This window comes from Cuculus canorus, chromosome 3 (assembly GCF_017976375.1).
Source record: "Cuculus canorus isolate bCucCan1 chromosome 3, bCucCan1.pri, whole genome shotgun sequence".
In the NCBI taxonomy this organism is placed as follows: Eukaryota; Metazoa; Chordata; class Aves; order Cuculiformes; family Cuculidae; genus Cuculus; species Cuculus canorus.
In genome coordinates, this window is record NC_071403.1 from 63739617 (window position 1) to 63762553 (window position 22937).

Consider the following 22937-nt stretch of genomic DNA (forward strand, 5'->3'; position numbering starts at 1 on the left):
CTGAAATAAGGTAATTTTCCTAATTAAGAAATGCTTATACATTTTCTGTATAGTTTGCTTTTCCTGTCCACAGTCTTTTCCAGTGGCTAGAAGTATATCAATTAATAAATTTTTATAGCCTGCATTTTTATATCTTTACCTGTTTCTTAATAAAATTTAATAGGAAATGTATTATTGCCAGCTTAAAACGGGCACAAATTAGCTTCTTCCAGTTAGTGAGACTGCTAGAATGTCCGTCCTGAAAGGCTGCCACAATAGGTATATGTTGAATCAGATGACAAGAGATAAAATTGAAAGGACAAGCCTTTGTCATGGGAACCCTTTTGGGTACTGTTATAAGGAACTAAACAGTAGCATTAGAGTGAAATAACACATTTAAAGGTAGGTTTCATTGGGTATTTTTTTGAAATTAAGATAAAAACCATTTAAAATTATTTTGCCCATTTAGTCCACAAAAAATGTGTAAAGATTGGCTTGTCTTCTCTTATGCATTGAATAAAATCTGTTCATAAAGAGTACGTCCTTCTGGAGAAAATCTGGGGTTTTCTTCAATAAACCTGTTCATTTCCAATGCATTTTTGTTGCTTTGCATTACTGAGATGGCTTACAGTTTTTTGCAAACCCCAATTGTTTCTGTCTATTCCAGTGTAATGAATCAAGGCTTTTGATCTTTAGATAAAGTTGATAATCTGAGAATGGGCCTGGACTGCAAATAAAACTGAAGCTTTTCTTTGTAGATATACTGTGGGAAGAATTAGCAGATGTTTATATAATGACAGGTTATGCTGAGAATGGGCTGGAAATTTGCATCAAGTAGTATCTATACCAATATGCAAGTATTAAATAGTCACATGGTGATTTCTGATGCTTTTCCAATCCTGATTTTCACTGTTAATATATTTTTTGGTAGATAATGAAATCTAATTTCACATCTACCTGCCGTTTATTGGCACAAATCCAGCATTCCATTCAAATCTTCCACTTTCTAAACAATTTCTGGTTCCTGTTCTCTCCTCCAAAATGCCAAGTGTCTTGAAGTTCCCAAATGAACGCTTTAATGCCTGCTACCCCCACACCATCCCCTAGGTTTCCATCTTCTCTCTTGTATTCAATCCAGCTTCTGTGCTTTCCTGGCTGCTATATTTATTTGCAGGAAAGAGCTCAACTCATTGTGATTGAATTCTGTCTGGGCTCTGAACTTACATGTACGCTGAGTTATCAGTGTACTTACATAAGTGAGGACAATTTGTTTGGCAAATTGTTAACGCTACAATTTTTATGCTAATTCAATGTAATGTTAATTCTAATTGGAATGAAGACTGCAATATCAAACCACTTGAATATCTGTTATAGCCAGCAGACTTTAAAGACAGTACACAATAAGATTTTAAATTAATGACCCTTTATGTTATTGACAGTGTTTTTTGAGAAAATCTGTGAATTCATACATTCATATTTTAAGAAGTTGTTTGCAAGGAGGAAGACTTGGAAGAGAAAAATGTTAAAAATGTAGAAGCACAATATCTTCACAAAGGTTTGCACTGTCTTCTAGTTATGAAGATAATGGAAAAGACTGGAGCTTGAAATCAGGCTGTAATTTCTTCATGCTATAGCAAGACCTAATTTATTGTTTCTTGTATCATCATTTGTGTGCAGTGTCCTATTAGAAGTAGGTTTTCATTGCCAAATGTTATTATATTCAAGTTATTTCTGCTAGGTTTTGAAAGAATTGAATACAGCATTTTGAGAAATGATATGAACAAAAAATTAATAATGAAGTAGAAGCTCACAATAAATCAGTAATAAATCAGATATATTAATAAATCAATTATTACCACATACTAATGGACAAGATTTTAATAAGGATTTCAGCACTTAAGGAGTATGAGAGGTACAAGATAGTGAAATTAACATCTTTATCCAGAAACAGTTTAATAACCTGAATTGATGAATATATTACATCTTAACATTATAAGAAGTAAGAATAAGAACTTCACCTGAGTGTTAATAATTAATTTTTTAAGTGCTTACAATTGTAGAGTGAAAATCTAGCTACATGCTATCTTCCTTTACTTAATGCAAACACTTCCTAAAATCCTTTAATAAATTAGAGGTTTTTTTTCTGTTCATTTCAAACCAAATCTTTGTCACCTCTTACTGTGTATTGTCAAGGTACATGTGTATGGTGTTATCACTCTCATAACCTTTTCTGGTTGTAGTAGGAGAGAACACTTAGCAGTATTTGTGTTTGTAATGTTACTCTGAGGAACTTAAGGAAGTGGCTTGTCCTCTGCTGCTGATCAGGAGAAGCAGAGAAGGCTGAAGCTATATTTTGTTAAGGGGTTCATCTTGCACCGTGAAAGTATGGCCTAAAATAGGCCTGCAGCGTGCACAGATGATTTTTTGAACAGTGGTGAAAAGTAAGCAGCAGCTTATGTGGGTATATATGAGCATATGTAGAAGCAGAATACAGGGAGTGACTGTAACAATGAACCTGTCTGCATAGCTGAAGTTGTGGAACAGAGAGCAAAACAGCAACTGCAGGATCATAGTAGTCTCAGCTTCAAAGGCAACAATTGTGATATATTGCCTTTCCTAACAGAAGAATGATGGCTGGTTTCTATATCAGTAGCTTGATCATGTGAATCAGAACTAAGTCGTCAAAGTGTTTTTTACAACTCTCAGTGGAAAAGATTTTTCCATAAAATGGAAGTAGTGCTGAAAGCCTCTGGAACTTGCAGTGAAGAAAGATAAAGTCCCCTGACAAGTTTTGGGCATAACTATATTAACACCCTTCCTACAGTTAACAAGGTATATACTGATCGTTCGTAACATGGTCTTTTTCCATACCTACCTTTGGATTTAACAACTAGTGCGGGCAGACAAAAACTGTATCAGTTGATTGAGCCATGTTTTCTGCCATGAACCAGGGTGCATAGGCTGTTTTTCTTATAAACTGATGTCTGTGGGACAGGAGTTTGTTCTTAGAAGAGCACCTCAAATTACAATTACACATGTAGTATTGTTCGGGATACTAAATTTCCTCCCCTGAAACTACTGCAATGTGCATAGACCACCAGCTGGACTGGCACACAGTCATGCCATTCATCTTTTACAGTGCATCAACAGGCCAGTCACAAAGACACGGAAATAGATTTCTTTTCTTGGGAAATGCTTAGCCCATTGTTGGACAGTAATGGGCAATGGAAGGTTAAGGGCTTCTCTCTGTGGCAGTTGACAATAAATTATGGGGAGGTGCTCATCTTTTCCAGGCTGGGAAAAAAAATGCCTAAGAAAATCTTCTGGATGTTAGCATCTGGTTCAGCTAGGGGATTCAATGTATTTGATGTTGTTTTCTAAGCTTTTATGTTTCAATAATGACATGTACAATCAATTATGTTCCTAGTTCTTTCCTAGTCAGGTGAAATGACTATGCCAGGCTTTCCTAGTGTAATAAGCTAGATTTTTGTGTGGATGAGATCTCTCTCTCCATTTTCCCCTAATTATTTAACCATTTTCGTTAATTACATTTCATACATTACATACAGAAGTTACATTTCTGCCAATTTTTAATCGTTTCATTAAAGAAGGATCTAAAATATTCTTTTAGGTCCTGCTGCGGACAATTGTCCAATACTCAAAATTTTATACAAGTATGAAAATGTTGGTTGTTGCTTGTGTGTACGCTGTTTTTCTTCTTCTTCAGGAAAAGTTGGACATAGGAACAAGAAAAGAAGTGGATGGAATGGGAGCACCTGAAATAAAATACGGGGATTCAATATGCTTCATACAACATGTAGATACAGGCTTATGGCTCACCTACCAGTCTGCTGATGCAAAGTCTGTAAGAATGGGTTCTGTGCAGCGGAAGGTAAGGCTGTAAATAGGAATGCATTTAACTAGATCAGTCTGATAGGGTGGGGGGTGGAAATGAATGGAAGAACAGGAGACAGCTGATTTCTGGGTTTCAAATATTGTAAGTATGTCACTGTTTCATTGTGAAAGGTTTTTTATTTAGTCAGGTATTGAAAAGTTATGTGATATTCTGAATTCTTAAACTGAAAGCCAAAAAGAGTACATGTTTTAGCCTATAGACCTTAACCCAAGACCATAAATAAATCTGGATATGCTTGATATCAAACTAATGTAATAGGTAATAGCAGTGTGCTGTAGTTTGGATTAAGGAAGCTTTTAGTTCAAAGTCTTTTCTTTCCACACTGTGAGGGTATTACGTTTTGGACGGGAATGTTCCAGTCTTGTGCCCTAGGGGATTTCTTCTTTTGCAGAACAACCATGGCCAAGCAGAATGCTTGCTTAGTATAATAAAGAAGGAAAATGATTCTCTCACAATTTGACACATCTTCCAGAAGCTACCTTTATGTTAGTTTTTACTGTCAATGTATAACTTTGCAGGAAATTATTTCTCAGCAAGGCAAAAAAGTTTTAGCCTCTTCTTAAAAAATAAAATGAAATGTGATGTTCATCCACATTGTAGTATTTTCTACAACTGTTTTACATGCTAGAAATACAAAGCTAGAGCCACATCTAGTATATTTGGAAGGTCATGCCTTTATAATTTTGTATATACATGCATACATACATACATACATACATATATATATATAAAAGAAGCTTGCTTATTATATATGTATACATAAACATATATTCTGTAAATACTTTATATAAATAATATATATTTAGGTAACTGTTTATAAACATGTACAACTTTAGGGATTGTGCTACTACTATAACTGATAATTATAAGAACTATAATACTTAAATATTTCTAAAATAATTGAAAACACAATACATTAATGAATAATTAGTAATGTAAGTAATAAAAATAGTTTGTATGTGAATGTGTGTATGGAAAAAAACCCCAACATTGTTACCTAAAATATTTTAAAATATTTGTGTAAATTGGATTGATTACCTTCAGGGCCATGATAACTATACATGAAAAACTAAATAATTGGTAGTGACTCAAGGCATAGTCAGAAAAGAAGGCCAGTAAAATCCTTTGAAATCAAGGCCAGTAAAGAGTACCTATTTTGACCTCTTCCATACTTTATGGATCTGCTGCTGTGTAAGGGAAATATTTTTAAGGTGGACAAAAAAACCCTAGAAAACAAAACTCCTTAAACATTTGATTTTTTAATAAAAATTATTTTAAGATTATTTAAGATTATTTTAAGACTATTTAAGATTATTTAAGGTTGAGATTCTTATGGTATTGAACCTGTACAAATGTGTCCTTGGACATGAGGAAGTAAAATAGGGAATTATCTGTTTTTAATTAAGTTTATTTTTTCTGTGGTACTTCATTGTTCCCAAGCCTATGTGAATAATAATAAAATAATTCACAAATACTTATTTGTGAATAATGTTTCATTTTGCAGTGACAGCTTTTTATTTTTATATTGCAGGCAATAATGCACCATGAGGGTCACATGGATGATGGTTTAACATTGTCCAGATCTCAGAATGAAGAATCTCGTACAGCACGTGTAATCCGTAGTACAGTCTTCCTTTTCAACAGATTTATAAGGTGTGCTTCTAAAACGATCTTCTCATTCTTTTTTCCCCTCTTTTATTTCATTCAAACTAAAAACAGATGAATGCTTTTCAAACCAGACTTTATGCTAACTCTTTGTGTTGTCAGCAGAGATGTACCTTGAGAGCCATTGGTCAGTTTCTTATTTCTGTCTTCTAATATTGATTTATTGTTCAACCTTGATTTGAATGCATACACATACCAAAAATGCAAATAAGCCATAAAAGAAAGACTTTTTCCTTGCCAGAATTTGCTGTAAGTCATGTGGTGCATTATTTAGCCTTTGTTTTCTCAGTATAGTTTTTCAAAGTGCTCTTCACTGAAAAACCTGAAAGGTGGTGATAACTGTATAACTACAAACTGGTATAAGACACAAATATACTGGAGAAATTTACAGTCTTAAGAAAAAGATTTTCTTAAATGTATGGAATGACACCTTTCTAGACTCCCATTGCACTTTCCTTATTTGTTCCCTTTTAATGCTACATGTTTCTTTAATATTTCAAAACATGTGTCATATTTTAGCCATTTAAAAATACTGACACATTTATGCAATTTGAATTTATCTTTCAACTCTAAATAACACTGATAAAATGCTAATTCCTGAACGTTTGTGATGTTTGTGACCTCAGTAACTGATGAAAGTTCCCTCTCATCAGTGTAGCTGGCATTAAAAAAAGGGTGATATGTCATAAGACTATATAGAATGACAGGAATTTCATAGGAACTCTTTTTTCATAAGACAAGACAATGTGGGAGATGATGATCTGAAGCGACCATGTTCTAAATCGGTGCCCAGCGAAGACATAGACATGTCAATTTGTTGAAAAACATTTATCTGTGTACTTAAATAACAACAGAGAAAAATGCCTGTCAGGAAAATTGCCTACTGTATGACATTTCAAATATTACAGAAACACGAGCCCTAGTTCGCTCTGTAAATAGCATGTTTTCTTAGAAGCTTCTAATGATACCATAAAAGATAGAGACAGAGAAAGACAATATAATTATAAGGTTTCAGAAATCAAGGTATTGCTAAATTACAGTGGAGATTTTTGCAGAGTGCACAGGGAGTCCAATATAGTGTTTAACAATTTAGTTTTGGCAGCATGTTACTAAAAAGAAAAAGTTGAATTGGAGAGGATCAAAATCATTCTCATAAGTGTGTGACTCAGTTCTTTCCCACAACATCAGCAGAAAAATTGCACTTCAGATAGTGTGCTTACAGTAAAAATTGGTTTAAAGATAACTTTTTTAGCCATCTTTGAAATTGCATTATTTATTCTAAGAGATTTGCAGTCTTCAGAAGTAAATGCTGCTAATGAATTAATGATGTTTTCTAAAGGTAGAAGTTTTCCAGACGTAGTTTACCATGAGATGAAAATTAGAATGGCAAACCAGTTAGAAAGATAAAAAACCCAAAACAACCAACCAGCCATGCCGGCCCCTGCTCCCCCCAATTCTTAACACTGTTGTCTTAAGCCAGCAAAAAGCAAGAGTATAAAATAAAGCTTCTGCTCGATATTGTGGCCTGGAGAGTAATCCTGGGAGCAAGCAGAGTGCTGTGCTGCTCAGGAGAGAGAACTGGTGAAGGACAGTCATGGGTCAGGTTGTCAGGGACCTTTGGTACCTCTAATGAAAGAAAAGAGAGAGATGAGTGCTGGGGCTAAAAGTGTGCATGTGTGGACATGGTGGGCTCCTCTGTCAGCTGAAGCTTGGTCTTTACATCAGCATAAATGGAGCACCGGTGAAAATAAAAAAGGACCTCTTGGCTACATAGCTGGGTTTTACTCAAAAATGTGCTGGCAAAAAACCAGTCATTTTTACAATGGCAGATTTGAGGATTAGTCAAAAGAGATCTCATGAGTGTCCGACAAGCCCCGTCATCCAGCTCTCTCCTGTTGTGTGCCACCGGCATGGGCCCCTCCCTTCAAGGCTGCTACTCTCCCAGGGCTTCAGGTTCCTGGCTGGCTCCTGCAGAGTTTCAGCATCCTCCAGATTGTTCCCTCCTCCCTGAGGATGGATCCTCTGTTCACAGGCCCTCAGCACGCCTGCTTTCTCTGCCCCTCGTGGCTTCTCCTGCTTCCTCTTCTCTCTGGGGACACTGCCTGCCCACCTGAGGGGAGGCAGGGAGGTGTATGGGAAAGCCCTCGCCTTCCAGTTGCTGTGTAGCACTGGTGAGGTCACAGCTGCAACAGCTGTATTTCAAGAAAAATGAGGTTTAAAACGGAAGAGAAAGGTATATCAGGGGTCTGGAAAGCACTGAGGAAAAATTGGATTGTGAGGCTTGTTGGAGATTCAGCTAAGTAAGGAACAGGTGCAGCATGAATGAGAATGGTCTGCACCCCAGTTCTAGGAGAGGATGGTCATAGACTACAGCAAGGCCAAGCTTGAATTGTATATCAGGGGAATAAAAAGGCTAGTGAAGTGCTGAGACAGAAGAGCTGCATCTTCCTGTACTGAAGACGGCTTAAGAACAGGTTAGAGATAAGCTTGGGAACCTGTATGGACTATTATAGCTACGCCCTCTTTGGCAATGTAGGACTGATCATTTGACTTCTGTCCATTTCAGCCTAGTGATGCTTTGAACAGGTTTACAATATTATCTCTTTATCTTTTGTCTTTCTCTGGTACTGCTAAATACTTAGACAGAATATTAAAATGTGTTTTCTGGGTTTTTAAAAAATATTTAAGGGAAACAACATTTTTCATGCTTCCTCTCTCTGTTTGGGAAAGGAGAGGTGGGTCAATAAGTGGAGAATGGAGCAGACCATAAATTATAAATGGAATGTTATGTAACTGTCAGAAAATGAATTGAGCTTTGCATCTAAACAAACTTCACTTTTAAATCAATAAGTGGTTTAAATAATAAAATAAATTCATTTCCAATACTCAGGAGACTTTGCATCTTATTGTAGGGGCCTTGATGCTCTCAGCAAGAAAGTAAAGTCTTCCACTGTCGATTTGCCTATTGAGTCAGTCAGTCTGAGCCTTCAGGACTTGATTGGCTACTTTCACCCCCCTGATGAACATTTGGAGCATGAAGACAAACAAAATAGGCTCCGAGCACTGAAGAATCGCCAGAATCTCTTCCAGGAAGAGGTACTTCTCTTAGTTTTATTCCCGATTTTCCACCATGTTGTCTGCAAGTATTCTCTCGCAGTGTCTGTAGCGTCGATGCCTAATCTGGGATATGTTTGCAGTGGTCCTGTAAGAGTCAAACTATTTGCTACATTTATAATCTCTTTCATAGTATCATAGAATTACCAGGTTGGAAAAGACCTTTTGGATCATTGAGTCCAACCATTCCTATCTGCCACTAAACTATGTCCCTGAGCACCTTGTCTAGATGTCTTTTATATACCTTCAAGGATGGTGATTCAACTACCTCCCTGGGCAGCCTCTTCCAGTGCCCAATGACCCTTTCCGTGAAAAATTTTTTCCTTATATCCAGTCTGAACCTTCCCTGGCGCAGCTTGAAGCTGTTCCTCCGTGTCCTATCACCTGTCACTTGGGAGAAGAGGCCAGCTCCCTCCTCTCCACAACCTCCTTTCAGGTGGTTGTAGAGAGCAATAAGGTCTCCCCTCAGCCTCCTCTTCTCCAGTCTAAACAACCCCAGTTCTCTCAGCCGCTCCTCGTAAGACTTGTTGTCCAGCCCCTTCACCAGCTTTGTTCTTTTCTCTGGAAACGCTCCAGAGCCTCAACATCCTTCTTGTGGTGAGGGGCCCAGAACTGAACACAGTATTCAAGGTGTGGCTGCACCAGTGCTGAGTACAGAGGGAGAATAACCTCCCTGGTCCTGCTGGTCACGCCGTTTCTGATACAAGCCAAGATGCCATTGGCCTCCTTGGCCACCTGGGCACACTGCTGGCTCGTGTTCAGTCGGCTGTCAACCAACACCCCCAGGTCCTTCTCCTCCATGCAGCTTTCTAGCCACTCTCCCCTTAGTCTGTAGCACTGCATAGGGTTGCTATGCCCTAAGTGCAGGCGTCGGCATTTGGCCTTGTTAAACCTCATGCCATTGGTCTCAGCCCAGCGGTCTGTTGATCGATCTGTTGATTTTCTTGTATATTTAGAGAAATATATTTAAGGCATTACATCATAGAATCCTTTTCCTTTACAAAAAATGAGATATTTATATGACTTTGTGCCCTGAATTCTAACCCTAATTTACTCCTGATATGTGAATTAGTGTCTTGTGTTATAGTTTAATCTCTTGATACAGAAGGATGTTTTGGTTTAATAAGTGTACTTGAAGTGTTTTGTTTAATATTGTCTTTTATTTCTCTGGTAGTGATAGGTGCATATAATTAGTCAGATGATGAAATACCTTCTAAAATAGAAACTTGCCTAAAATTATATGTGGACTACTGTTTATTTTTTTGTTTTGTTTTGACCACCCTAAATGGTAGATTTGCATTATCACAGTCAAAGAAAACTCTTCTGTAGGGACTGCTTGTTTGACACCGGTTGTCTGACTCCATGTATATGTATTCTTGTTTTGCATATCCTGCCTTTCATGTTTTGTTTTTCCTAGATTTCTGAAAATCTTATGTATTTGCACCTAAACAATCCTTTTTTTCTCTGATAATCTGAGCCTTTCCATTTTCTAGGGTATGATCAACCTTGTTCTCGAATGTATTGATCGCTTGAATGTATACAGCAGTGCAGCTCATTTTGCAGATGTAGCTGGGAAGGAAGCTGGAGAAGCATGGAAATCTATACTGAATTCTTTGTATGAATTACTAGGTAAGACATGTAATGGGTTACTTGGATTGTTTTAAGTCAGAAGAGTACTTGGATGAGAAGAAACATGTACCTGTTTTAGTATGGGAGTATTTCCACTATATAGAAATTTGGGATACAAATTAAACAAGATTTTTGTGTTTGCAGGTCCTTGCATGTGCTTAGGAATAAAATAGGTAGAAAATGCTCAAATAGTGTGATTTTTCTAATAATATTCATGATGATAAATAATTTGTTTTTGACATCAATTAAATGATTGATTGCCTTTTCATATCATCATATTGCTAATGTATCTTGTATGCTGCCTGAAAGTGTGTGAACAAAGCCTATGTGAATATGTCATTCCTGTCTTAATAAGCCAAGACATTGTGGTCAGTTTTTCAGAAGTCTTCCATTTCTCACACATATGACCACAGGACTGCAGCATACATCTAGAACTTCTATAACTAAGAACACTCTTATTAGTAATGACCTGTGACTCCAGCATTATACTAGGATACAGTATGCCATGGAAAGGTACACTCTTTTAGATGCAATATATCATGAAGGTATTGTCCGCCTGCAGTAACTGAAAATCTCTTAATACCTTCTGTAAATATCTAAGTGTTAGTATCCTGATCAAATTTCTACTTAGGTAGTAGCATTTAATTTGTTTGCTCACCAGTTTGAATTGTATATGTTATATATGTTCTCCTATGACTCATTATACAGGGTTATTAATTCACTGCTATAGCTGCCTATGTATTACTCCTGCTGAGTTGTTAATTGTCTACAAAAGGAAATTTTACAGCCTGAGAGACCATTTTGTCAGTTCCTTGCTCCTCTGTCATTAGATTTTTTCAAAGCTCCAAGTATGCCTAAATATTAACATTAACATTGACCTTAAGTAACTGAGGAAAGTAATGTGTCCTTGTCATTAAGCAGTCCTTTTCGCAGGCTGCATATGCGTGCCTATGTTTTCTGTAACACACCAGCTGTAATGTGAAGGCCTGCCTGCCTTTAACCTTGCATGTGTTTTGGCAAAAGCTTGAGTTTGAACAAAGTCCTCGTGCAGGATTGTTATCGTTCTTTCCAGTAAAACACAAAATATTTTATGTATCGTTTATACTAAATCTCACTCCTGAAAAAATTGGTATTGCAAAGGTATGCAGGTAGTGTTATGTCTAAATAAAGTCTTTTAAAGAGTCCACAACAGAATGTTGAGTTCGTAAAATGAAGTGAGTCAAGTGGGTAGGAAGTGCCTGGATGAATACAGTCTGCATTTTATTAATTTGGTCTTTTGTGGGTATGCATTGTGAAACAGAATCACATACTTGTTTTTCTATAGGACTCATTTGTTATTTAGTCCTCATTTGTTATTTAGTCCTCATTTGTTACTGGTACTAAAAATACTTAACTTTCTCTTTGCTGATCAGTGTGTGGCACTGAACCTTATTTATTGTGAGCCTTTTAATTCATGTTTCAAAACCAAATGTACTATCTCGGAGTTCTCTTGTGCCGTTTATGATTACTAATCGAAACAATTAAATGTGTATTCTGTCGGAAACTTCTGTAATAAGGCAGATAGAAGGTTCACTCAGAAGAACAGATACAGAGAGAAATTTAGGTAAAAGACTCTACCAATGCTAGTTCCCAAATATAGAGCTGTGGGATCTGACCTTTTTTCAGAATATTCAGCAGTATTTCATGTGTGCAAGAAATACTGAAAATTTGCATTCCTCGAAGTTCAGAGGTACAGAAAATGAAAATTTAATGGCATACTTCATTCTACATAAACTCTCCTTACTACTCAACAGCAAAGTGAGGTAACTAAGGCAGGAGTTCCATAGTTGAGTAGTGACAGGTGAGTGAGTCACCATGTGGGTCAAAAGCAGGACTGCAAATTCAGATACAACAGGTTGCTTTGATTTCAGCTAACAGTATTTTGTAACAGTGATGTACTGTTGTCCTTTGTATTGTAATTCTATATGAAAAAGTGTTTCAGAGGCAGATGGCAGGTTTTGGTGGTGGATTTATGATATTTGATGACTGAGAAATGTTATGACTTGGCAACTTAAATTATTTTAGGTTCTTAAGTGGATTGTCCAGATCCTTTCCCTCTTATTTTTTTCTCATTTCTTATGTTTTCTTCAAAGTGGTTTAGACCTTTGTCATGTTTGTTTACGTGTTATATCTCCGTTCTTCACTTACTTTGGCCAATGTCTGTCTTTCTTCAGAATGCTATAATAGAAAATGAAGAAAATGTTTCTTGCTGTTTTCACTATATTTCAACAAAACAGAACAACTCCATATAGCTTTTGGCTATCTTCATGCTTGCAAGGAAACAGATCGTTTAGCCCGAATTTTTGAATGTACCTCAACCATTACCAGACAATGGCTAGCAAATTTTATCTTTAAGAGTTAAAACTTGGAACAGATGTGTGAAAATAAACTATGCTTTTATGGTGAAAATTATACTAACTCTTAGTGTGAAGTTTTCATTCCAGCAGTGCTACTGCTATGTTTTCCTTCCGTCTGCTTCTCTCTTTACTCACCTTAATGCCCATGTGAATGTTTGAAAATGTGATATTATATATTGTGGTTTTGAAGGATGTTTGCTTGTCCAGCCCTGAGATAAAGAGATCATCTAGAAGGAAGATGGGTCAAAATTTTACATCTTTTAACTCATATATGCCCCCTAAGTGAATCTGCTTTAGACTTTTTTTTTTTTTTAAGATAGTTATTTCATGTGTACTAATGGTAGCTATTTGACTTAGTAAATTAATGAAGTTGTGGCAGGAATAAACATTTACAAGTATGTAGACAGGTCCAGAGAGTCAATGTCTCAATGAAACAAACTGGTGACCTTTTGGAGTGTAGAGTGCTTGAGAAGCCTGGCTTTGATCTGGCTATAATGTATTTGTATGTTGCTCTATTCTGAATAATGCTGCGGCTGTACAATAATTGCATGGCTGATAAATGGATATTGCTTGCTCAGTCTTGCTTCAGCAAACAGTACTTTGTTTTTGAGTCTGCATGTAAATAAAACTAAACTGTGATGCCGGAATTCATGGCTTTTGTCAGGTCATTGATGTTGTGATATATTTCACAGTGATGAGAATGGCGGCATTTCCAGACTTTGAGTTGAGACTGGATACTATTGCGTCTAAGAATTATCGAATCATAGAATGGCTTGAGTCACAAAGGACCTTTAAAGATCACCTAGTCCATCCAACCTCATCATAAAAATTTCCTTTCTTATGTTCAGTCTAAATCTACCCCCTTTCACTTTAAAACAATTGCCATATATCTGCTAAGGCACCTGTCATTGTAACCTTTTATAAATGAAACAGCATAATATAATATAGTGAATTTCTATGCAATGAAACATGGATTATAAGAGGCTATTGCTGCTTAGCAGTACCTATAGTTTCTGCTGCTGCTGAAAATGACCACAGAAATTTCAGGCTGAAATAATCTGCTGGCAAAATAGGAAAACAAGATTGGAAAACAATATTAAGAAAAGCAGTTTGCACAGTTTCATACACTAAACAGAAATGTTAGTGCCTCACTCTTTTTTAGGAGTAGGACAGAGGCGTCTCTGAGAGCGTGTCTTTACAAACATGTATTCCAAGATGGGGCAGGCTTGCGGGTGCCTACAGTGCTCAGTGAGTTTTCCAGTCAGTTAAATCAACCAAATCACTGCATGCATTCAGTCTGCTTCAATCTTCAGCTTAAAACATGAGGATGAAAGAATTTCAAACCAGTTACTTCCTCCCTACAGCCCTATCAAAAGTATAACAAACAGTTCCTGGATATCTATCTTGTTTTAGTTCCTGTTATTCTTGAAGAAAGGTATTGTATCAGTAGAAAATAATTTACATTCATCATCTATGTTATTGGCTTCACATTCCGCTCTTCCAATGTTTCCTTTCATTACAAGAATATTGTTTTATAAATATTTGATTCTACAGTAGAAGCTGACTTCTGTGATATCAATACTGGGTACTTCATGTTGAGCATTTTGCAGGAACTGAGAGGATTGTAAAGCCAAAATAATTAAAATACCTTAAAAGGTCAACTTGATACAAAGAATAATTTTTATGTTTAAATCTAACAGTCACTTATGTTATATAAATTTAAATCAATACCATCAATAATTAAAGAGTAAGAAACTGTCTTACTGGATCCTTCCAAGAAAGACAAGACAGGGATTCCTCTAATTTAAATGGATATATATATTTGTGATTAATTTTTGTGATTTTTTTTCTTTTTCTCCAATAGCGGCTCTGATTCGAGGGAATCGTAAAAACTGTGCTCAATTTTCTGGATCTCTTGACTGGTTGATCAGTAGATTAGAAAGACTGGAGGCCTCTTCTGGTAAGCACTTTAATATTTTAACTTCCTTATATGACCAGTTTTATGTTCTTTAATATAGGTGATATACTTGTTCATTCTAATTATCATGCAATTCTTCCTATGAAAGAGTAAGTTATATTGATTAAGTAAGATATATATTTGTAACATTTTTACATTTTGACTTTGGTTGTAGTTCTACCTTAAGTTCTGTCAGTTTTTTCCTTGGCCAATTGCTTGTAATTTTGTCTTTTAATTCGGACAAACTATTGAAACAGTTGTTTTACAGTTTCAGTTGCATAAAGTATTTTTCTCACTAGTTCTAGTAACTTCCCTTTCTTTCTCTTTGGAAGTCTACATGTTTATCAGGATTCGCGTCAAACTTAATGTAATAATAGCCATATGGAATGGATAGCCTTCATGTTATCTTGAAGGACTGCAGTGGTAACGCAGGGAAGTTCATGTATATGGGGTAGATGGGTATTCAGAAAGTACATATATTTTTTAGTATAACAGAGTTACCTCAATAATTCATACACGTTCCCTTTTCCATGATCTCTTTCACTTCTGAGGGCTGAACTTCTCTTTGAAGTTAACAAGAAAGAACATGCCTGAAACACATTTATGATTTGTGAATCTGGGAATTCTCACTTTAGACAAAAATTCTTTAAGCTAACTTATTTATTTTCTTTGCCATTACCTAATATCTTATCATCCTCCTGAACCACTATGTTGACCCCTTCGTGTCTGTGAGATGCAATTAGTCTCTGTATTGCTCAAAAAGAAAGTAAATGAAATTACACTGAGCTGTACTGTACTTCTTGCTTGTATAGCAAGATGTGCCCATTTTTAAAAAGAGTAGAAAAGGGTAGAAGACCCTGAGAACTACCGACTTGTCAGCCTCACCTCTGTGCCTGGGAAGATCATGGCACAGATCCTCCTAGAAGCTATGCTAAAGCACATGGAGGACAGGGAGGTGATTAATGGCAGCCAGCATGGCTTCACCAGGGGCAATTCCTCTCTGACCAACTTAGTGGCTTTCTGTGATGGGGTGACCGCAGCAGTGGACAGGGGTAAACCAACGGATATGATCTATCTGGACTTCTGTAAAGCCTTTGACATGGTCCCCCGCAACATTCTTCTCTCTAAATTGGAGAGATATGGATTTGATGGGTGGACAGTACGGTGGATAAGAAACTGGTTGGATGGTCCTATTCAAAGAGTAGTGGTCAATGGCTCAAAGTACAGATGGAGATCCGTGACGAGTGTTGTCCTTTAGGGGCCCGTACTGGGACAGGTGCTGTTCAATATGTTTATCATTGATACCGACAGTGAGATTGAATGCACCCTCAGCAAATTTGCGGATGGCACCAAGCTGACTGGTGTAGTTGCCACACTGGAAGGAGGGGATGTCATCTAGAGGGACCTGGACAGACAGGGGAAGTTTGCAGTACACGATGGGGGATGACGTACTTGAGAGCAGCCCTGCAGAGAAGGACTTGGGGGTGCTGTTTGATGAGAAGCTCGATCACAGGCTAGATCACTCTTCCACTACAGTTCACCTTTGGTCTGAGTGTACTCATCAAAGGTGAATGTTCTCACAGTTATGCAATTCCATGGGATTTGACTGCAGTCGTCTTAATTTCAATGTGTTTCCCTAGTTATTCGTGGTGAAGTTGTTTCATAACAACTTCAGACCTTATTTTACAACTGAAACTCTCAGGGCTAGGATATTCAGAAAGAATTCAAAACTTTACATTCAAATTTTGGACATTTAATATGAAATATGTTATAACAAGTCTAAAAATGCTGTGTTACATATTTTCTGTTATGTGTGTATTTTTAAAAACTAATCTCAAAGTACAAATAAGGTTTGATAATTAAAGCCTAAGTATTTATGTTTATCGTATTATAATAATTATAATAAGGTATGAGATGAATCCTATAAACTGCAAAGTCATCTGACATTGTAGTTGTGCTGCCTAATGAACCTCATGCCATGCTGCAACAAGGTACTAATATTTGCATTGTTTGTCCTGAGTTTTCTTCCAGGAACAAGGCCACTTGAAGTCCTTCTCATTTTGTTCTGGTAACATAGCTTCCATGTTGCCTCCAAAACTGATTTTATAATTAAGACTTTTCTTGGTTTTGAGGGAGTCAGCTATACCAGATGCTAATTATACTGCAAGTTAGTTATCTTGAGAGGCACAGTAGGTTTAGCTTTTAGTATTTAAATATGCTTTTGTGATTTTATGTGGGAATTTTGCTTGCCAGAATTTAAGCTTTGTATGGTTTGATTGACTTGAGGGTATTCACTGTTTTAATTTACAGGGGTATATCTACAACCGGGAGAAATAATGAATTATATTACACCTTTAAAATAAGTATAACTGTCTGCATTTATTCATCTAAAATAGTTCACTTTTTCAATTTAGAGTTTTGTAAGGAAGAAACAGTGCACCGTCAGTCACACCAAAATTAAATTGATCTGCAATGCTGAAGTTGTTAGCTATATCCCCTGCGAGTGTTTTATTGAATGTGTTGCAAAAAAGCTTTGATGCCATAAAATTTTATTAATAAAATTCCTATTTTCACTTTTTGTCTTATCTTTGAACTAAAAATGTTATGAAAATACAATAAAGGCATTAAGTATATAAACAGCAATTGTGAGTTGATTATACAAATTAGAGTAGAAATTGATTCAGTTCCTGATCTTCTCTCAAGCAAAAGAAACAAAATGAAGATTTGGCCAAGTATAAGTTTGTCTGAGACTAGACCATGTTAGAAGTGAGATATTGCAGGAGCTGAGTGAATAATGCAATTCTTCAACTGTCTTTTCAATGCATAAATTAAGATTAGATTATTCTTTTGCTCTGAAATATATTCCAGATGGGATTAACTAATCCTCTGAAAATTTCAAAGTCATTAAAACATAGATGATAAAAAATAGAATAGGGCAAGTTAGTAATCAAATATATGTCATGTGAAGTTTGGTGGAACCAGATAATATGAGGTTTTGAGGTTATTTTTTTGAGGGCATGCATTTTTGCATTTTTTTCTGATATCCACCATATGACATGTTGTCCTGAAAATACATGCTTCCATTCATCTGTTAGTCACTAAAAATGAATTTTCACTCACCTTTATCATGAACTCTGCATATCATGCCATTTGTGAGAGTTGTATTTTAACACTTGCTGCTGTACTGCCTTGAGCAACTCCAAACTTGGAACACATCCAGTTGACTTTAATGTAGACAAACTAAAAGTCTGAACAGATGGCCAGTAGAAAAGCACCTCAGGGTGTTGGTCAGTAGCTGGTTGAACATGAGCCAGCAGTGTGCCCAGGTGACCATGAAGGCCAATAGCATCCTGGCTTGTATTGGAAATAGGGAAGTGATCATTCCCTTCTACTCAGTCCTTGTGAAGCTGCACCTTAAATGCTGTGTTCAGTTTTGGGCCCCTAACTAGAAGGAAGACATTGCGGTGCTTGACCCTATCCAGTGAAGGGCAATGAAGCTGGTGAAGGGTTTAGAGCACAAGTCTTACCTGGAGTGGCTGAGGAAACTGGGGTTATTTAGTCAGGAGAAAAGGAGGCTGACAGGAGACCTTACTGCTCTCTACAACTACCTGAAAGGAGGTTGTAGGGACATGGGTGTTGGTCTCTTCTCCCAAGTAACAAGTGTTTAGGACAACAGGACATGGCCTCTGATTGCACCAGGGGAGTCTTAGACTAGATATTAGGAAAAAAAAAAATTGCCTAAGGGGTTGTCAAGCACTGGAACAGGCTGCCCAAGGAAGCAGTTGAAACACCAGCCTTGGAGGTATTTAAAATAAGTATAGTCATGGCATTTAGTGACATGGCTTAGTAGTGGCTTTGGCAGTGCTTGGTTTATAGTTGGACTCAGTGATCTTAAAGGTCTTTTTCAACTTAAATGATTCAGTGATTCTGTGACATTGTGACCTCAAATGACTTTTTTTTCTGGAATTTACCCTTAGAACAAAATGCATATGATAATTATCATTCAGATGCTGCAGTAATTGAAGAGGATACTGTGGCAGCTGGATCTAATCAATATAATTAATTTCTATGGAATGTTTACACCTTCAAAGTATTTTTACTTCCATTATTGAAAAGGTTAAAACTAGAAAATGACCGCTGTGTATTATTTTAAGATAAAATAAAGATTATGAATCTACTTACATAAATCTGAAAATTCGAAGATTATTGTTATGACGCTTAGATTATCTGGTATCTTTTCAAATTGTATTACTGTTTAAAGTGTTTCAATGCTACAGCCAGAGGTGGCAAACTTTAAATTACCAAGTGTTGAATGCAGTGATTGCCCTGCGTTCCTAGATTGCCATGGCACACAATAAAGTTGTTGGTTTTGTTACAGATTACTCCTCTAGATTGAGGATCCTTTTGTAACATGTTTTACCTCCCTAGGCATTTTCATGGTGTTTAGATCACCTCTGCCTGTCTGCTTGGCAGGCTGAGTAGATCCTGATGTATTGGTGCAGACATCTATTCTTTGGGCTTGCGCTCATGAGTTTTAGGTTATTATCCTTTTTATAAATATAGTTACTGTCAATATTGGAAGTGCACATCTATTGGAGCCCAGATCACAGCACTGCCAAGTTCAGGTTTAATTCATTCTCTTTTTTATAGTTGTGACTTTATGCTTCTACCTTCAGGGCTACAGAATCAATTTTGGAGTTCATGTCTAGCTCATTATATAGTGGTTGTGACTTTTTTTTGAAGTAACTGCACAGAACAGAAGAATTGTCTACAGTAGCTGTATGGGGTCACTTTCATTTTCTGTTTGGTCCCAATAACACTTTTATACTCACTATTTTAAGTTCTGTTCAGAGTTTCTGGTTTTCGGCCTTCATTTATTTTTTTGCTTGGCTGTCTCTAAAATGCTTGCTTAACTGACTTTTCATTTTTAATTTTTGTTTTGTGAGAGGCTTTATGATCAGTTAGTTATAATGTTCCAGACTATTTTGCTGTCACCTAGGAATTATTGTAAAAAACAAAAGGGATATGTATGTGTAAAAATTCCCCCAATAAATCAAAATGCATATTCTTTTTCCTCAAATTTGTATTTCTAATTATTTTAATTGTTTACAAATTGAAAAAACTTTTTATCATTTACAAATTCAGAAAAGCTCAGATGTGTACTAAGGACAGTTATGTGGATGAACTACAGTTTTAAAATTCTTAAATATTAGCTGTCATTTATTTATGATACACATTTTTGCAGTGGTTTATTAAAAACCAGTGGAAATCTAACAGAAAAGCACTGGATCCCCTCTGTCAGCTTTAGATTCAATCTGGAATGTTAGACTGAGAGGAAGGCAACAATCAGCATAAAGACTATTTCAAATTTAATATTTCTGTGTCATCATGCTCTCGTGGCACTGAGACTAAAAGCCATTTAGTAGCTGTTTGGAACTTTTTTGCCTTAGCTGTCTCTTACTCAACTGTAGCGGCTGATGACCTGTTCCTCACAAGGATCATAGGAGGACAAGAGTACTCTTACTGAGACAGCATTTTTGTCTGATTAATTTTTTTTCCCACACCAAAAGGAGCTTATACAGTGCTACAATTGCTTTCAGTAAATGAGAGCGTGGGAAAGATTAGAATCTTGCTTTGCAAGGGTTAAGCTGAGTATTTGGAGCCTTTGCTTGAATGCAGAATCAAACACAGAATGATGAGGAATTTTGCAGATCAATAGGTATGAGACAGCTTCTCAGCTTTCCCTCAGTGCTCTGTCTTTTCTCATTGTGGCAACAACTGTAGCAACAGATAATGATGCACCAGATGTGTAGTATTTCTCTTTGCCAAATGTGGAAGATCCCAAAACAAGTGGTGACATGATCCAGTACACCTGGGAGACTGTTTTACTGCTCCGTTGCAGGGAACCATTTTAAGGCTAATGATTCTTGATGGCAATGACTGCTGCTTGATTTGGATTGAAAATGCATTTAATTGAGGGTCCACTGGAGATTTATTGGTTTTTACTTTTTTTGCACATCTTGGTTTCATGCTGGTTTATATTTGCTCTTTTAAGAACATCACTGTGGCTCCCAGTATGTCTATTATGTACAGAAAGAAAATTATACACAGTGGATCAGTAGAATGGGAATTTACTTCTGCTTTCTTATTTAGAGGTGTACGATTCCATTAGTGGTTCATATGGTTTTCTAAGAGAAGAAATGTAAAACTATAAATATAGAGAGCACATTTTATGTGTATAATATGTATGTACTGTAAAGTCCTCACCTTTTGGAGCCACTGAAAACCAACGTATTACTGAGTTTCTTTGGATTTGTGAATGTTGACCATCACATATTTATTATTAAAACTTTAAATTAATTTTTGCCCTGTCCTTTCTGATTTTTACTGCATTCACTTCTTTTGGGAAATCTAGAAGTACAACATCCTATTTAGTTTTGTTTATCATATAAAATTACTTTTGAAATTATTCCATGTTATAGAGCAGTCTATTAGTAAGTATTATATGCAGTTATGACTTTTTATGCACTTTGAATAAATAATTTTTCTTTTTTTTTTTTTTTCCCAAGGAATTCTAGAGGTTTTACACTGTGTGCTGGTGGAAAGCCCAGAAGCTTTAAACATTATTAAGGAAGGACATATTAAGTCAATCATTTGTCTTTTGGATAAACATGGAAGAAACCATAAGGTAGGGAAAAAAGAGACAAGTATATTTAGGTGAACATCGGTGAACAAAGCAAGCATATTCTTCCACATAGAAGTTAGATTTCAAATACTTCAATACTGTATTCATAATTAGGAATGAAACTTCCTGACAGCATATGAGCTGTTTGAAAAACCAAGGGGAACGTGATCTTCTTTTTGTTTAAAACACTGATACACAGTAAATCTTAAGGGGAGCAGGAAGAATAGTTCTTCAAATTGTTAGGAGAATGTCAGAATTGTTGTAAAAGAAAACTACTGTGTTGGATGAATTATGTAACTTCCAGTAACAAGGCGTATAGCATTATGTTGCCTGAAGTTACTTGAGACTATTATGTACTCTTTAGCCTGAAAAATATTTAAGGTGAAAAGAATCTGGTGGTTTTTTTTCAGGTTTTGGATGTTTTGTGTTCTCTCTGTGTTTGTCATGGAGTAGCTGTGCGATCTAATCAACATCTAATCTGTGATAATCTTCTGCCAGGAAGAGATCTGCTTTTACAGACACGCCTTGTCAACCACGTCAGCAGGTAAAAAACCAACTTCTATATCTATGAACAAAGCAGAATAAAATCTGTGATTAAAAGAAATAGACACTACAGAAAACCTGTTTTACTCCTAAATCTTATATTAATATATTTTATTCTTACTAGGATTTATTGAAATATTCCTTTCAATATTAACTAGAATCAAAACGTGGGTCAGAGAGAGCTGCTGAAAGCTAAAGTTGCTCTAATCTGTTTTAAATCTGTGAAACTGTAGAGTCTCTTCTAAAGATTTCTACATAGATCTAGCTGTGGTTTCCAAGTATTGTCAGACAGTGTGAGGAATTGCCCTCAACCTTCCTTCTGCTGGCAGAGTTGTAGAAGCTATCTCCAGTAGACAGTAAGGAGTTTGATGAAGCTTGTAACTTCTTAAACTAGCAAAGTAATATTTACAAAGTAAATGTTTATCCACAGGTTAAATTTTGGCTGAGGCAAAAGATTTTGACTTTAAGTAAAGATTTGTGGGATCTTCCTCTATCTCAAGGTTACGTCTACCTTGAAAGGTCTCAATCATTAACTGAGAATGAAAATTGAAACAGGAATAGTACTTATAATTCAGAGTTCATGGGATTTATTAGATGCTGAAAAACACAAGAATTCCACAACTATATATTACAAGGGGGCCTTTCAAGTATAAATAAGTTTAAATTTAATGGTGAAATGAACTTGACTATTTTTATAGCTAATACATTCACTCATATTTTTCATAACCACTTGTGACTTGACTTTCTGCAACAAATTCAATAACACACTAACATATGTAACATTTGGAAAGATGGCATAAAGGGAATTATTCCATGTCAGCAATAAATTTGAACAACTGACAAGCTAAAATCACTAATGGAAACTTCGGTTATAAATGCATAAGAAGAAATTTTAAATGTATGAGTACTGATTGAACTTCTGAACTGACTTTGGATCTTGTATGGGAAAGGTAGAGCTTTCTTTCCCAAATATGTCTGTAGGAAAATCAGATGCAGTTGATACATGTTTTTACTCTGCATTATATTTTAAATGAGAATATTGGTATTCTGTGA

The 22937-nt window shown here is 36.2% G+C and overlaps 1 protein-coding gene across 1 annotated transcript in view; it reads left to right on the plus strand.

Moving 5' to 3' along the window:
- Positions 1-22937, plus strand: part of RYR2 (ryanodine receptor 2) — a 388712-nt gene that overhangs the window by 183304 nt on the left and 182471 nt on the right. Inside the window, exons 13-19 of the mRNA XM_054062870.1 lie at positions 3707-3871; positions 5427-5548; positions 8473-8656; positions 10168-10303; positions 14564-14659; positions 21226-21344; positions 21752-21885. Of these exons, the coding sequence (XP_053918845.1) occupies positions 3707-3871; positions 5427-5548; positions 8473-8656; positions 10168-10303; positions 14564-14659; positions 21226-21344; positions 21752-21885 (956 nt within the window). The remainder of the gene's footprint in view (positions 1-3706; positions 3872-5426; positions 5549-8472; positions 8657-10167; positions 10304-14563; positions 14660-21225; positions 21345-21751; positions 21886-22937) is intronic.